This window comes from Tinamus guttatus, unplaced genomic scaffold, assembly GCF_059628265.1.
Source record: "Tinamus guttatus ecotype Peru unplaced genomic scaffold, ASM5962826v1 Tinamus_guttatus_pri_ptg000866l, whole genome shotgun sequence".
Classification (NCBI taxonomy): domain Eukaryota; kingdom Metazoa; phylum Chordata; class Aves; order Tinamiformes; family Tinamidae; genus Tinamus; species Tinamus guttatus.
The window spans coordinates 801890-818166 of record NW_028289400.1 but is presented as its reverse complement, the minus strand read 5'-3'; the positions used below and the strand labels follow the sequence as shown (position 1 = coordinate 818166).

General features: G+C 64.0%; 2 protein-coding genes across 3 annotated transcripts in view; one reads left to right on the top strand and one right to left on the bottom strand.

Annotated features, from left to right (window-relative positions):
- The window catches only part of XPO7 (exportin 7), a 28655-nt gene extending 26119 nt beyond the window's left edge, over nucleotides 1-2536 (bottom strand). For both annotated transcript variants that reach the window (XM_088537798.1, XM_088537799.1), the window contains exon 1: nucleotides 2469-2536. In XM_088537798.1, the coding sequence (XP_088393924.1) occupies nucleotides 2469-2486 (18 nt within the window). In that variant the 5' untranslated portion in view covers nucleotides 2487-2536. The remainder of the gene's footprint in view (nucleotides 1-2468) is intronic.
- A 2126-nt stretch (nucleotides 2537-4662) lies between these two features.
- DOK2 (docking protein 2) lies at nucleotides 4663-7382 on the top strand. Its single transcript, XM_088537827.1, has 5 exons — nucleotides 4663-4781; nucleotides 5877-6161; nucleotides 6268-6367; nucleotides 6520-6701; nucleotides 6777-7382. Exons 1-5 carry the CDS (start codon nucleotides 4719-4721, stop codon nucleotides 7380-7382), a joined length of 1236 nt encoding a protein of 411 aa, XP_088393953.1. The 5' UTR covers nucleotides 4663-4718.
- The last annotated feature ends 8895 nt before the right edge of the window (nucleotides 7383-16277 follow it).

Sequence of the window (16277 nt, the reverse complement as noted above, 5' to 3'; positions counted from 1 at the left end):
TGCTTGAAACCACAGCTTAGGGGCAGGAACACAGAACACTGCATCTCCCAGGGCAATTCCAAGCAGGAAAAACGCAACTCCTCGAGCTCTGCTGAGCCCTACAGGCTCGCTAGGAAACAAGAGCGTTCCCAAACCATGGATCGAGCCATCTCGGGGATCAAGCTTATGCCTAATGGGTTACCTCATGGGTAACCAGTTAAAATGCTTAAAAATAAAGTTTTGGTTTTTTTTTAAGCCTAATTTACAAAAGAAATGTGGTCAATTCCATTTTTGGTTGAAGCAGGGCTTCCCCCTCCCCAGCTCCTGAGGACTCCCCTGGGCTGTTCTGAGCTAGCCAAGGCCTCAGTAAATGACAAACCGAAGGAAAAAAGCTGAACTCAAACCACCAAAAAGGAGCATTCTGAGGAATTTGTAGCTGGGCACGGGGCTAAATCACGATTCCTTCAGCAAGGAAGTGCAAGGTTATGGAGATAGCAACTGGGAAACACACAGCCGGGCTCCATGGGCTCCTCCGGAGCAAGCTGAATGTTACAGGTTTCTAGAGGCAAAGTGGATTTTGTTTTTGAGCCAAAACAATGTCCTTTAGAATACAGAAATACACAAGAAAAAAACGTAGCAGGGGATTTTGGGGAACTGCCCCTACGAACCAGGGGCGATTCCCCCAATAAGGACAATACTTAGGAATGCACGGATGCCGGTGGGAAAACTCTCGTGCTCCCGCCCGGTAAATCCACGCATGATGCAACCCATTTCTGCAGCTTACAGACACGCAGGGTGGAAAGGACACGGGGGAACCCGCCTCAACATGGACTGCGTTTAAATACACACTTTTCTATAAATTAAATACGGATAGGGGCATTTCCAGGCCCCAGCTGAATCCCCCAAAACGCACAAATCCCGGATCTCTCTAGCCGTGAAGCTTCCCAGCGTGGAGCACAGAGCTGCCAGCTCATTTAACAGGGAAAAAGAGGAAAGCTCCATGTGTATCCTTGGCATTTGGAACACCCAGGCCTAGACCTAGAGTCCGATGATGCAGAACCAAGGAAAGGGATGACAGCCACCCAATTTTCTCTTTAGATGCCAGATTCCTTATTTTTTCCTGTTAAAAATACCCACCTCAGTTTCTGTTTTGCTACATCTCATGGACATAAACTCTTTCATGTCAACTTAGAGCCAGGTTAAAGCAAAAAATAAAACCCACACATCCTAGATGCCATAAATAAGAATTTTTGCTCACCGTGTTTGAGCTCTGCACACAGCTGCCGGTGCCTTAAAAGAATTTGCAAATATATTTCCCTTTGCGGGGAACATCTCTCCAGCCTGCGATGTTAAACTTTAACTCATGAAGCTGAAAATAGCGACCGCAACCCCACTCTGGAGGCTCAAACTTAACGTTTGCTCAATGCAATATTTAACAAAGCGCAAGGCACAAATTTGCAGCAGCGCAGGCAGCCGCTTCTCCGAACTTCACGCTGCAGGGTCACCGGCTGAGCTTGCAGGGCCGCGTTAACGGCGAGCGGATGGCGAATAAAGGCAGGGCTGCTGCAGCGCGTTCCCGGTTTGTGGAATGTCCAATAATGCAGCAATTCCTCTGCTTCCCAAGCGACACTCGCGAGCCACCGGGCTGGGCGGCCCAAGCGCCGTGCGGCTCTGCCCTGAGCTCAATGAACTGCTCACCTGTGCGGTCCAGGGGAGCAGCGGACGGGGAATATATTTATCCCAAAGTTGCACGGATAATACACAACCGTGGGGGCCATTCCGAGGAGCCCGGCGTTGGGACACGGCGCAACCCTCGCCAAGTCCCCAGCAGCGCAAGGAGAAGGCACCGGCCGCGCCGCTGGCCCCGCCGCGGCGATTTGGCCGTTTTGTGCCGCTGACAGCCCCGCTCCGGGGTGTTCTGGGACGGCCGCGCTCGCTCGGCGGCCCCGTCACCCGTGACGATCCGGCCGCGGCTTTGAGGCCGATAACAGCGGGTTTTGCGAAAGAGCAAACGCGCGATTCCCCTTCACGCCGTGGCGGGTGGGGGGGATGCACAGCGCGAGGCCGGGATGGACCCGCGAGGAAGCGGCGCGGGCGGCGCACGGAGGCCGGGGAGGGCAGACCGGGCGGGCCGAGGGCCTCGCGGTGCCCCCGCCGGTGGCGCAGCGCGGGGCGGGGGGGCGCCGCGGGCAAACACGGAGCGCGGCAACGCGGCGGGCGGCAGCGGGGCCGTCCCCGCGCCGGGCCGGGCCGGGCCGGGCCAGGCCGCGGCGCCGCTGGCGACACCCGCGCGTTCCCCCCCCCCCCCGCCGCCGCTCCGCGCGCGGAGCCGCCACCTGCCATGGCGGGCGGGCGGGAGCGGCCCAGGCCGCGCGCGCGCCGCGGCCGCCGCTCGGGGCCGCCCTCCCCGCCGCGCCGCCGCCTCCCGGGCCCCGCGGCGGGCGGCGGGGCGGGCGCGGGGCCGCCCGGCGCGGCGCGGCCCCCCTCACCTGCACATGATCCGCCATCTTGCTCCATTCATGCTCCGCTCCCCCCGCCTCCGCCGGGCCCGGCGCGCGCGCCCCCCCCGGCCCTCCGCCTCCACCCCCGCCTCCGCCTCCTCCTCCCGGCCGCTGCGCGCATGCGCGGCGCGCGCCCGGCCGCCCTCGCGCGCATGCGCCGCCGCCCTCCTGCGCATTCTGCGCAGCTCCCGCCGCGCCGCCGCGGCCCCCGCCCCCGCAAACGGCGTCGAGAATAGCGCGCGGTGACGTCAGCGGCGCCGGCGGCACCGCGCGAGGGAGGGGCCGCGCTTTGTTGACATGGCTCTTAAAGGGGCCGCGCGCCCGGGCTGCGCCGGCGCCCCTGGCGCCGCGGAAGAGGCGTCCCCAGTGTCCCCGTGCCCCTGAAACCAGCGCCCAACTGCCCCTGAAATCAGTGCCCCCAGTGCCCCTGAAATCCCTGACACCAAGGTCCCCAGTGTCCCTAAGCTAGTGTGCAAGTGCTCATGAAACCAGGGTCCCCAGGGCCCCTAAAGCAGTGCCCCTACAATGACGCTCCTTGTGCCCCAGTGTCCCCTGTGCCAGTGCTCCAGTGTCCCCAGTGCCCCCCGTGTCCGCACACCAACACTCCCATATTCCCAGTGCAGCCAGTGCCTCCGGTATCCTGTCACCAGTCCCAGTGTCCCCAGTGTCCCCTTGCCCCAGTGACCCTGGCAGCGGTGCCCTGCATTCCCCTGGCGTGGGCACTGCCACCCTCCTCCCAGTGCCCGCCCTGGCACCGGTGTCCCCAGTGCCGCAGTCCCAGCAGGGACAGCCCCGGCTCTGTCCCCGCAGCGTCCCCGGCCTCGCAGGCCCCATCCCTGCCCCATCCTGTCCTGTCCTGTCCCGTCCTGTCCCACTGAGGCCTCCTGCACTCCCCCGCCATGGCCATTGCCCCTTGGATGCGGCCTGCGCCCAGGCTGCGGCGAGCGCTGGTGCCCTCTCGTGGTGCGAGGCCGAAGGCTCCGGGTGGCCCTGCGTGCTACGAGGCCGCATGTCCTGCGGGCCCCAAGGCCGCGTGTCCTGCGTGTGCCAGAGCCGCATGTCCTGCGTGCTCCGGAGCCATGTGTCCTGTGTGCTCCAAGGCCGTGCGTCCTGCATGCTCCAAGGCCGTGTGTCCTGCATCCCCCGAGGCCGCGTGTCCTGTGTGTCCCAAGGCCGCGTGTCCTGCGTGTCCCAAGGCCACATGTCCTGCGTGCTCCAAGGTCGGGGGTCCTGCATGCCCCGAGGCCGCATGTCCTGCGTGTCCCAAGGCCGCATGTCCCGAGGCCGCGTGTCCTGCGTGTCCCAAGGCCGCATGTCCCGAGGCCGCATGTGCTTCATGCCCCGAGGCCGCGTGTCCTGCGTGTCCCAAGGCCGCATGTCCTGCGTGCACCCAGCCCTGTGCACACCTGTCCCCCCCACCTTCCTTCCACCCCAGCTCCTCGACGGGTTTGCAAATGCCCTTCCCTAGCAGAGCTGGGGGCTGCAAGAGCCATGCAGAGCCTGCAGAGGAGGAGGAGGAGGAGGAAGGCTTGGGGCTGCAGGCTGTCCGTGCACAGCGCTCCCTCGGCCCGCAGCTCTGCACGTGGGCCTGGAGCGGGAGAGCCGCTGCCGAGCTGCAAAATCTGCTTCCCTGTGAGTGCTGCACGCTCCGCATGGGGTCCCGAATGCCCCGAAGCTGCAAGGGCCCTCGTGCCTGCAGGCAGCGTGTGCACATGCAGTGCTGCTGCGGCGTGCATCACTCTGCTGCAATGTGCATTTTTCTCCTGTTGCATGCATCGCTCTGCTGCATGCATCGCTCTGCTGCGACGTGCATCGCTCTGCTGTTGCATACATCTCTCTGCTCATACATGCATTATTGCTGCAGCATGCATTGTTCTACTGCTGCGTGCATCGCTCTGCCATTGCGTGCATCACTGCTGTTGCCTGCATTGCTCTGCCGCTGCATGCATCTCCCTGCTGCAGCTGCATCGCTGCAGCGTGCAGGCGGTTGCGAGTGCACGCTTGTCCCCGCGCAGCGCCTGCGGCTGCCCTTTTTGGTAACATTGCAAACACAGGAAGCCCAAGAGCGGAACCACCATGTGTAGGAAATGAAAAAAAAAAAAAAGGCGCCCATATATATATATATACCCCGGCACCCCAGCACGTCACTGCGAGACCGTGCGGCCGGGTGACAGGGCAGGGGCCACAGCGGGGCCAGCTCGAGCGGAGGGGACAGGGGACGATGCTCCTGGGCGCAGCATGGACGAGGCGGTGGTGAAGCAGGGCTCGCTGCACCTGCAGCTGCAGCAGACCTTCGGGAAGGTACGGGGCGAACCGGGCGCCCCCGCGCATGGCCGGGACCTCCGTGCCCTCCGCCGTCCCCACGGGCCTCCTGCCTGGCTCCGATCCGCTGGATCCGCGGGGAAGGAGCGCGCGGCCGCGCGTGCCCCGGGCTGGCGGCGGCCGATGGGATCCGCGTTGAGCAACCGCCGCTGCGCGAGCGGGGAAGGAGCTTCCTGGGCGGCTCCGTGGGCGCCCGGCGAGGCGGCCTCCGTGCGCACCGGGAAGGGCTCCCGGCACCCCGGGAATAGGCCGCAGGGGTGCTCGGAGACAGGGATGCTCAGAGCTGGGAACAGGGATGCTCGGAGGGAGTGGGGCGGGGATGCTCAGAGATGGGAGGCAGGGAGTGAGAATGCTCGGGGGCAGTGGGACAGGGATGATCAGAAACTGGAATGGGGTGCTTGGATGTGGCAGGCAGGGATGCTCAGAGGTGCAGGGACAGGGATGCTTGGAGATACCGGGACAGGGATGCTCGGAGATGCCAGGACAGGGATGCTCGGAGGGAGAGGGACAGGGCTGCTTGGAGGTGCAGGGACAGGGCTGCTCAGAGGGAGTGGGGCAGGGCTGCTCGGAGGTGCCGGGACAGGGATGCTCAGAGATGCTGGGACAGGGATGCTTGGAGGGAGAGGGACAGGGCTGCTCGGAGGTGAAGGGACAGGGATGCTTGGATATGCTGGGACAGGGATGCTTGGAGGTGCCAGGACAGGGATGCTCGGAGGGAGAGGGACAGGGTTGCTCGGAGGTGCAGGGACAGGGATGCTCAGAGATGCTGGTACAGGGATGCTTGGAGGTGCCGGGACAGGGATACTCGGAGGGAGAGGGACAGGGCTGCTTGGAGGTGCAGGGACAGGGCTGCTTGGAGGTGCTGGGACAGGGATGCTTGGAGGGAGAGGGACAGGGTTGCTCGGAGGTGAAGGGACAGGGATGCTCAGAGATGCTGGGACAGGGATGCTCGGAGGTGCCAGGACGGGGATGCTCGGAGGGAGAGGGACAGGGCTGCTCAGCTGCAGCAATGGGGATGCTCCAAGTTCTCACCTCGGGCACCGCTGACCCGTCCCCGCCGCTCCCCTTGGGCAGAAATGGAGGAGGTTCTGGGGCGTCCTGTACCGGGAGAGCTCATGCTCCACGGCGCGCCTGGAGCTCTTCGAGGGCGACAAGCCGCGGCGCGGCGAGGCCGCCAGGAAGCTGGTCAAGCTCAGCGACTGCGTGCACGTGGCCGAGGCGCCCGGTGACACGGGCGGCCCCAAGGACACCGTCCCCTTCCTGCTGGAGACCACCGAGAAGCGCTACCTCCTGGCGGCGGAGATGGCCGAGGCGGCCGAGTGGATCGGGAGGCTCTGCGAACTCGCATTCCCGGTGAGCGCGGGCACGCGGGGGTGGCACAGGAGGGGACAATGGGGACAAGTGGGGCGCGGGGGCGGCTGGGCCGGGAGACAGCGGCTCATTTGCTGCTCTTCCCATGTGGGAGCAGGCGGCAACGGGGAAGGACGCCCAGAAGGCCATGCCGGGCACCGCGGACAGCGGGTTTTCCATGGAGGAGAACGTCCTGTACAGCTCCAGCGGCAAAGGTGGGAACGCCGCGGGATGCGGGGATGGAAGCGGCAGGGAGAGCGGCGCTGCGGCGGCGCCGGCTCACCCTGCGCTCTGTCATTGCGGGACGTCACCCCCTGCCACGTGCCTGGGTGCCACGTCCCTGACGGGCGCCCCGTCCTCGCCGCAGGCGCCTTGGGGACGGAGTTCGAGGTGGCGGTGAGGGCCACGGCGTCCTCGGAGCGCTGCCGCCTGCGCGGCCGCTTCGTGCTGCGCGCGGCGGCCGAGGCGCTGGAGCTGCGGGAGCCGCAGTCGCGGCAGCCGCTCTACAGCTGGCCCTACCGCTTCCTGCGGCGCTTCGGCCGCGACAAGGTGGGGGACGCGCGGCGGGGCCGGCGCGGGGCACGGCCGCAGCGCCGCCGCCGTGCCGACCGCCCGCTCCGGCAGGTGACCTTCTCCTTCGAGGCCGGGCGCCGGTGCGCGTCGGGCGAGGGCAGCTTCGAGTTCGAGACGCGGCAGGGCGACGAGATCTTCCAGGCGCTCGAGGCGGCCATCGAGGCGCAGCGGGAACCACGCGGCGCCGCCGCCGAGGGCCCCTCGCCGGAGGCTAAAGCGGCCCAGGCGAAGGCGGCCGGCGGCGACGTTCCCTACGCCGAGCCCTGCGACGCGCTGCGCCGCTCCTGCGGCCCCGACGGCAGCGCGGCGGAGCCGGCGGGCGACGGCGAGTACGCGGTGCCCTTCGACGCCATCGCCAAGTCGCTGGCGGGCGGCAAGTTCGGCGCCTTCCTGGGCGCCGCAGGCGTCCCGGTGCCCGCGGCGGGCGCCGGCAAGGCCGAGCACATCTACGACGAGCCCGAGGTGCTGCGCGGCCACGGCCTCTACGACGAGCCCGAGCAGGTCAAGGGGGAGGCCTGGCGGCTGCAGGCGGCCCCCGAGCGCCCGGGCGAGCGGGACGAGTACGCGGCGGCCTTCGGGGCGCCGCGCTGGCTCGGGGACGCCGAGTACGACAACGTGGCGCTCAGGACGGCCAAGAAGAGGAGCCCGCGGGAGTGAGCAGCGCACGCACGAGCGCGGCGGCCCCGGGCACATCTGCCCAGCTGTGCCGCTGGAGGGCACTGCGAGCCCGACGCGCCGCTCGCTGTCCCCCCGTGTGTCCCATCCCGTCCCCGTCGCCCTGGGGTGACCACCCGGCCACGCTCCCCGCTCAGCGCCCTTCGTCCCCGCCGGTTTCTCGGCCGTCCCTCGCGGTGCCGCACGGCGAGGGGTGGCCGGCGATGCCCGGGGCAATCCGGGGGCTCCGGCTGCGCCAGGTCCATGTCCCAGCACCGGGGCTGGCTCCGCACGGCTCCCCGAAGGTCACCCTGCTCCGTGTGTGGAGCGGCAGCAATTGCTCCTGTCTCAGCTAGGGATTTAATATTTTTTTTAATATAAATGCACTCTGGAGCTGCCTCTGAATGGTAAATGAAACGCCGAGCTTTGCTGTCGTCTCCTCCCGGGATGCGGGGAGCAGGGCCAGGCCTGACGCGCGCTGCCCTGCTCGGGGGAACGGCTCCTCGTCCCCCTCCTCTTCCTCATCCCCCTCCTCTTCCATCATCTCCTCCTCTTCCTCCTCGCGGAGTGCATCTCCCTCTTTCTCCTTCTCCATCCCAGCTTTCCTGGGGAGGAGGAGGCTGCTTCCCTGAAGCCCTTTTGGAGACACCCCGTCTCTTCCCGATGCGGGAACTGCCCTAATTAATTGCTCTAATTAATTTGCAAAGGCACCAGAGAGCGGAATCGCTGCAGAGGGGCCAGCACAGGGTCCCCTTCGCGGCGGGTTCCAACCCAGGCTCCATCCTGGGACACCCTCCCGCAGCACCCGGGAGCTCTTCCACCAAAGGGGAATGAAAAGCATGAATTATTTACCATCCCTCAATCAAATCAATGGTTAGGTGCTTGAGCTAATTTCCTGGATCCCAAAAGTCCAAAGCACAGACTTTTAATAAGACAAATTAAGTATTTTATGTATTACACTGATTAGAGCTTCTTATCAGTCCATCCATCACGGGTGTTGGGAAACACACGGGTCCGTGGCAAGCGCAGCCTCCGGATCCCAAATGCTCCCACACCCGGGGTGGAGGGTGAAGCAGAGCGGAGCGGATCCTGTTTGGGAACAGGGAGCTGCATTTTGGGCCTTTCCCCATGCTGTTTCTGCAGCAATCCCCGCAATCCCTGCGTTCCTGCCCTCTGCATCCAGCGCTTCCCGAGGCCCTGGATGGAGGAGGATGCCGGTGGGAAGACAGGCGTGCCTGGAGCAACAGGGATTCCTAGCAGCACCATCCCCTTCACCGGTAATCAATTGCCTGAGCACATGCAATTATTAATTAGTGCTCATTATGGCGGTTATTTATTATTAATCAGTGTTAACACAGCCTGCTCTCCGTGCCACCGTTCCTGGTGCGATCCCGGCTGGCAGCGTGTGCCGCCCGCTCGCTCCACCACTATTTTTCTTCATTAATGGAAGAAATTGGAAATCCCTTCTGGCTCTTAGGGGGCCAGCGAGGCTCACAAAGTGCCGGCCTGGCTACCAAGGGGAAAGGCGCTAATCCCATGGGATGCTGCGGGCCGGCAATGGGCAGCTGGGGCTCCCCTCTGCCCCGCCGAACTCCGTGGCATCGTCCCCATCCCAGCCAGGAGCTGCTGCAACGGGATGGGAAAGGCTGGAAAACCCTTCCCGCGGGAGGACAGACCCGACAGCAGCAGAGGCCGGGAAGAGGAGGCCGGGAAGCATCGGAGCCCCTCGTCGAGGCAGCAACTTTCTTCATTAGTGTCCGCTCGCATTAGGGAAGCGCTCGCTCTGCCGCGCGCTCCGGCCGCTTCGCCGGCGCCAACGCTGCAGCCGCAAACTGCATTAGCGTCTCGCCGAGGAGCCCCTAATATTATTAGGAGGGAGGCAGTGGAGGTGCTAAATGACAAGCTCCTAATCAGCGCCGGGATTTATGGCCATCGCCGCCGCCGCGCGGGGCCCTTCATTCACAAAAATTGCCTAATTGGGAGCGCCTGGATTCTCTCCGCCTGTCGCGGGGCCGGAGCGCTGGGTCACCGCCAGGATGGGAGGAAAAGGGGCCGAGGGCAGCGAGGAGCAGGGAGCTAGCAGCGCTCCCACCGGCCCTCGGCATCGCGGACGGAGCCCGGCTCCGACCCCGGCACCCGGCGGCTGCAGCCCAGTTAATTGGCAGTTGCCAGCGGTCCATAAAACCTCCCGGCTTTTAGGGGAAGGAAGCCGTAAAGCGCCGCGTCCTCGGCCGTATTTCCTCCCCTCCGCATTGATCCCGCGGCCTCTCCGGCCACGGCCGGGCCCAGGGGAGCCGTGTGCGGCCTCCACCAAGCACCGCCATCGATGTGGGGCCTCCTGGCTCCGGCCCTCGGCGATGTGTTCAGCGCCTTCCCCTCGCCTCCGCCCGCTCCGACGGAGCCAAACGGGAGGGCGGATGCTGTGCCGCGCTCGTCCGCCCGCGGATCTTGTCAGGGCTGCAGTATAAATATCTCCTCCAGCCTCCCAACACCCACCTGCCCAGACTGATGCTTAAACGCAAAAAGGTAAAAATATCCCCCGGGTGCCAACGTGCTGCTGACGGCAGCGCTTCCCCGGCGCACGGATCCCGGCGGTGTCCGGGAGCCGCCGCTCCTCCCGCACCGGAGCGGGGCCGCGGATCCCTCGCCCGCGGGCACCGCTGCGAGAGCGGAGCCGATTCCCGGCAGCTGGCGAGAGGCGAAAATTATTATTAATTCCAAGCAAAGCATATGCTTCGCGTTAGCAGTCCCCAGCGCCGTGGCAGAAGGGCCGGTGCCATCCAGATGGCTCCGTGCGCCGCGGGAATGATTAACGCGCCGCTCGGCGCGGAGCCGGCGGGCACGGCGGGATGGGGTGATGCTCCGCCAGGGTTTTCCCGCTTTTTCCCATTGTATCCCTGCCCCTCGGCACGAGGGCCTGGAAAGCAGTTTCCAGAGGGGCTGTGGATACCTGAGTTGCCTGCACCGCTGCAAATCCAGGGAGAGCAGCAAGCGCCGCTCCGCTTCCTTGCCGTATGGAATCACCTGGATAGGCATTCACGCCGCGCTCGGAGCGACACCGAGACACCGCGATTGCAGCCGAAATTGCCGGTGTGAGAACAGCGAGCGGGGTCTATTTTTACCCGGCAGCGGGAGCTGGTGCTGTGGGTTATCCAGCACGTGCACCGCGTCTCCGCTCGGCTGACCTCGGGGAGGAAAAAAAGGGGGAAAAAAGCCCAGTTTTCAGGCGCGAGCAGCAGACGCTTGGAATTTCTTTAAATCCGGGCCTGGGGTTGGTTCAGTGCTAGGGGAGAGGGATAAAAATAGCTGCTGTTCCCTGTGCCCGTGACATGGGCGCAGGACGAGCTGAGCCGGGGGGTGCCGGGGGCAGGCAGCAAGCGCTGCCTTATAAATAGCCCTAATTACTGGAGCGGGCGCATGATACTTAATGAGGGGTTGGGGTGACATGAGCGTGGTGATGGCTCGATGCTTCCCGGGGCTCCGCGACACTGCGCTTGGGGAAAACGATGCCCGCTCCGCATCCGGGAATCCGGCCGGGAGCGGATTCCGAGCAGGAAGGGCAGCTCCCTCGGGAGCACACGACGCCCCGGCTCGCCGGGCCTCAGCACGCGGCTTTCTTGCAGCCCCATAAAATATACATTTGAGTGATAATGGGGCGCGAAGCGACCGAGCGCAATCTCCAGGAAATATTGGCGCATTAAAAGAGAGCAGAAGCTGCTGCAGCTGTTTAAAAGATTGCCGCGGCCGAGGCCTTTCCCCAGCAGCTGGTTCGCGGGCCATAAATCCGCCTCTCCTCCATGCTGAAGGTGAATGCCCGAGCGGCACCGGGTATCCGAGGCTGCTGCTCTGCTCCGGGGCGAAGATCCGGGTCCCTCCGGAGCGTGTTGGGGTGCTGGGATCCCTCCCCATCCTTGGTGACATGTGCCCAAAGGGCCCCGCTGCTCCCACCAGCAGCAGGATGGGACCCGCGTGCACCCCAGGGAGGACCCTCAGCTCCCGGGATTCCAGGGCCCATGGATATGGGGCGATTCTACACAAGGAAGGAATAACGGAGATGAAGAAGACTCCCCCCTAACGAGTGTCCTGTGGGATTTATGGAGCGTGGCCGGCTCTCCCGGCCCGCGGGAGGAGCATGGACCCGGCTGCGTTCACCAAGGGGAGGTGCAAAATGAACCCCCACGACAGGAACCTGCCTCCGATATCCCGAGTAACCCTCGGGCTGCATCGCGTCCCATGGAGCGCCCTGCTCCGGAGCGGAGCTTCCTGAGATCCATCTGCAAAATGGGCAGGACGAGGCATCCCGGGATGGATGCGCACGCGGCGCTGCCCGCTCCCCACCCAGCCCGGTCACCCCGAGCCGCTTCCCGACGGCACCCGGGATCCAGCAGCAAAGATTAGGGCTGTTTCCTTTTCTTCCGCGAGGAGCGTAATCCCCGCTTTGAAAGGCGCATCCTCCGCTTGATGCTTCCTGACATTAATATTATCATCTCCAACCAGCCGCAGAGCCCAGCTGTCGCCCGCGATTAGGGCGCTGACACAGATCGGTGCAAGATTTCGCGAGCGTCTCATTACTGCTGACTCCGGTCCCGCGCCGCTTATATAACTCGTCTTGCGTAAAGCTGTCAGCGCGGGTGCTGCTCCGCCGCCGCGCGGGACACGCGGCCCCGCTCGCTCCGTGCGCCCCGGCTGCCCATTCCCATCCCTGCCTTCCCCTTTGGGAGGTTTTCCTTGCTCCGGAGCAGCCGTTTTCCCGGTCAGCGCTCCGGGAAGTTGTGGAGTTTGCTGGACACTTGTGTGCGGCTGGGGAAGAGCTGGCACGGGCTCCAGGTATCCCTGGGAAGTTGTGGAAGCAGAGGGAGACAGAGTGGGAATGGGACCCCGGAGCATCCCTCTCCACCAGGGAATCCTGCATGGCCTCAGGGAAGCACACGGACACTGTGAGGAAAGGAAAGACCTCCAGCAACAGTTCCAAAAAGCACGGAATTTAGGGAAGAAGCTCCCCAGGACTGTGTCCCTGCCCACGCACGGCCCCTTCAAGCCGTGGCTGGAAGATGGTTTTATCAAAGGGGAATTGCAGGGCGGGGAGGTGGGATTTTTCTGCTCTGGCTAAACGGAGCATCATGTCTCCAATTAAAGTTTGGAAGCGTCATCCTGGAGCTGAGGCCCGTCAGAGGCTGACATTTATTGGGCTGTCAAAGCCAATCTTTTTCAAGCGCCGCTTCCCCAAGTGCTCTGGACGAGGGATCGTTTATGCCGTCTCTACCAGGATGCTCCATTCGGGGTGGTTTTGCTTTTTCCCTTTGCGTCTTCTTCCCTTTTCTCCAAAGGCGAAATAATCACAGTTGGCTCGAGCCGATTCCGTTTGGCCAAAAGCTGCCCCAGATGGGCTCCTGTTGCCCCTGCACACTGAAACCCGGGCCAAAAAATTGGGATTCCTCCCATCTGGCAGCAGCAGCAGATCCCGGCTATTGGCTGCCTCTCCTGTGAGCGAATCCCTGCGGCGCCGTTCCGGGAATTGAGCCTCCCAGAAGCTGCCTGGGCAGCGTTATTACAGGATATTATACAGACCATTTGCATGGCCACCTCCAGGTCATTTCGATCACTTTAAGCTACTTATCTGCCCATTTTCTCCCCCATAATATTTGCCTAATTCGATTACTCCGCAGCCTCAGCCGGGAGATGTTTCCCAGAGCAAGCGGCGCGGATCTGCGCCCACCGCGGGGCTGCTCCGGCCTGGAGACCCGGCCAGACACGCGGGGCTCCGCGTGGTCCCTCCGTGTATCCCAACACGGAGCCTCGGAGCCGCCGAGGGCACCGGAGAGGCCTCCCGGCCTCCGGTTGCGGGTGCCCCCGCAGCCCCGACCACACTGGGAGCCACGGGATGCTGCTCCCTCCGGGGCTTAGCTCCAGCTCCAGAGCCACCCACTGCCCCCAAAATGAGGGAAAACCACCACGAATCGGCATCTTGGATGCTGGATGCGCCCGTTTCCGCAGCACTTCGGAGCAGAGCTGCCAAGCAGCCCCCACCAGCAGCTGCAGCACTAACGAGGCTGCAATTAAACCGCGACCTCCTGAGCTCCGTGGGCTCGGCCCCGCTGCCGGCAGGAGCATCCGCAGGGAGCTGCCTTCCCACGGAGCCGCGCTCCTCCTTCCCCCTCCGCAGCTCGCCGAGCTGCAAACCTTATGAATGCACTTAAAAATATCTGTGATTAAGGCAGGGAAAAGGAAAGGGGACATCACGGCCCCGGCCGCGGGTCGCTGCTGGCTGCCCCAGGAAGCGCGGGCAGGCCCAGAGGGGCAGGTAGCGCCGGGATGGCCGGGATGCTCCGCGGGTGCAGGGAGGAGGGATGCTATAAATACTGCTGCTGACACAGCACGCTGGCCTCCAAATGGAGGCTGGAGACAATAAAAATAATCAAGGGACTTGGGGATATTGCCAGGGACCTGAGGGGCACATCACGCGAGCGGAGCAGGAAATCGCTTCCGACAGCTCCGAGAGGCTTCTAAAAGGCTAAGGGGGCCTGTGGATCCTCTGATGGAGGGTGCAGCGCCCGGACGGTGCCGCGGATCCCGCGGGGACGACGGCCGCGTCGAGCTGCCCTGCCCAGGGCGGCACAGGGGGATGCAGGGCTGGGAAGAGCAGCTCGGGGAGGCGGATGCGGTGACCATGAATATTCATGGCCCCTTCCCTTGCTCGCTCCACAGTGGTGACAAGAGCTGCCTTTGAGTTCGTCATTCTTTATTAATGAGCCCTCGGTTATTGGGAAACGGGCCGGGGGGGGGAGATGCATCCACTGACTGCTCCGTTGATGCCTGCAAGCCCCGGAGCCACCGGAGCCGCTGCCGGAGCCGCCGCCGGCCGCTCAGCCCCTGCGCGCTCCGGGCAGACGGCAGCTAAAGAGCTGCTTAGCAAAGCAGCCACTTATATCCCCCGCCTCCCATTTGTCACAACCGCATCGCCTGTAATGGAGCAATTTTGCCTTTGCTGCTCGGGTATCGCAGCGGCGCTGCGCTGAGCCGGCCGCTTCAAACAGGCAGCGACGGCTGGGGGCTCCTGCGACTGCAGCTCGGCTAATGGCCATTTCTGCACCGCGGCGGTTTCCCTGTTCCCCCCTCGATCCCGCGGCTTAGGCTCCTGAAGGATGCAGCCTCCCTCCTCCCATTGCATTGCTGCCCGGGGAGGGATGCAATTCCTGCGCGCATGCGGGTGGGATGCACTGGATGCATCCCCCTGTGCACGCAGGGATGCGAGGGCAGGATGCATCTCCCGTGCCGTTTCCCTGCCCTCCCGCAGATGCCATCGCTCTGGTTGTCCCTGTCCTTGCTCTCCCCAGCGGGCACTGGTGCGGTTCAAAGCGGAGTGACAAGGGAGGGCGGGCAGGGGCAGCGCAGGCCTCACTTTTCCCTGTGCCATCTCTTTGCCTTTGGGTGAGGTTTCCCTCTGGGCTTCCCTTCTCCTCGGAAACCCTCAGCCGGCAGCCACACGGGCCCTCGGCCTCCTCCTGCTCCCTCTTCCCTGCTTCCAGGGCCATTCCCGGCTTGTCCACACCCCAACGCAGGGGCTGATGCCATCCCGGCGCAGCCTCCCACATCTCGCAGCCTCGCAGGTCTCGCTCGCACGTCTCGCGCGCGGTTTCGGGGCTGGCGCTTGTGCGAGTCCTGGAGAACCAGCCATCCCCGCTGCCACCGGCAGCAAAGCCTAAAAAATTCATGACGGGAAGGGAAGCGGCTGCAGCATCTTCCAGACGGGGCGCGGAGAAGCAGGGAAGGGCTGGAGCGCTGCCAGCGCCGCCGAGGCCCCGGCCGGCCGCTCGCCAGGGTTTGGCCCGAGGGGAGGCTCTGCTGGCGAGCGGAGCGCCGCGTCCTGCAGCTCCCGCTTCCTCATCCCAGGGCCCGGGACGGGAGAGGCCGTGGAAGGGGCCATTTCCCCCCTCTGGAGACCCCCAAGAGGGAGAAGCCTCTTGCAAACAGCGGCCTGGCAAAAAGGGCCTCCACTTTGCACGGAGCTGCAGGGTCCGTCAGCGTCGGGTGACACGGGCTGATGGTGACGAGCTCGTGGGCGACCTGCACCCGGAGGAGTCCCAGTGTGTTGGGATTAGGTGGCATCCAGGAGCACGCAACGAGCTGGAAGAGCATCCGGGAGGGTAATAGGAGCTGAAACAGCATCCTGGGAGCATCCTAGAAGCTGGAAGAGCATCCCGGGTGTCTGCTGCTCTCCTTGGCAGGAGCAACCAGGGAGGCTGCCCACACCAGGCTCAGACTCTTGATTTAAGGAGCTCCCGGGCTATAAATTTCCCTGGAATAAATTCTAAAGGAGAGGCCAGGTAGCTGGCTGCTCCTGATAGAGCCAGGGCTGGAATGTGACCCAGCCGATAGCTGCAGCAGCAGCGCCGCTCGGATTAGCGCCCGCGCCTCCACGCCGCAGCTCCTGCCAGGGCTCTCCTTCAGCTCCGGAAATTTGGGACAGGAGCTTTTTTTGCTCCGTCCTGAGGCCCCAGCTCCTACCCCCCGGCAGGCTGCGAGCGATGCCGGGCAGCCAAGGACGCGGCGACTCCCCGCGCTCTCCGTGAAAACACAGCAGCATCCTGCAGAGCCAGAGCCACCAGGCTTTTTTTCTTTTTTTTTTTTCTCTCTCTCTTTTTTTTTTCTTTTACAGAGAAGGCAGCCAGGGAGATCAAGAGGAGGAAAAAAAAACAAGACGGGGAAGGATGCTGTAGAGCGGGAAGCCGCCCTCCCGCGTGTCGCTCTGATCCTGGTTGGTTCCTCGGCTGCTTTGGAGCCAAGGAAGCATCGTGGCCTCTTCCCGAGCAGCCGCTGTGGGTCCCGGGTTGGGACCCCACGCGCTGGCGCTTGTCGGGTCCTGCCCCCGAGTCAGATGCAATTCCCTAAGTGCGAGAG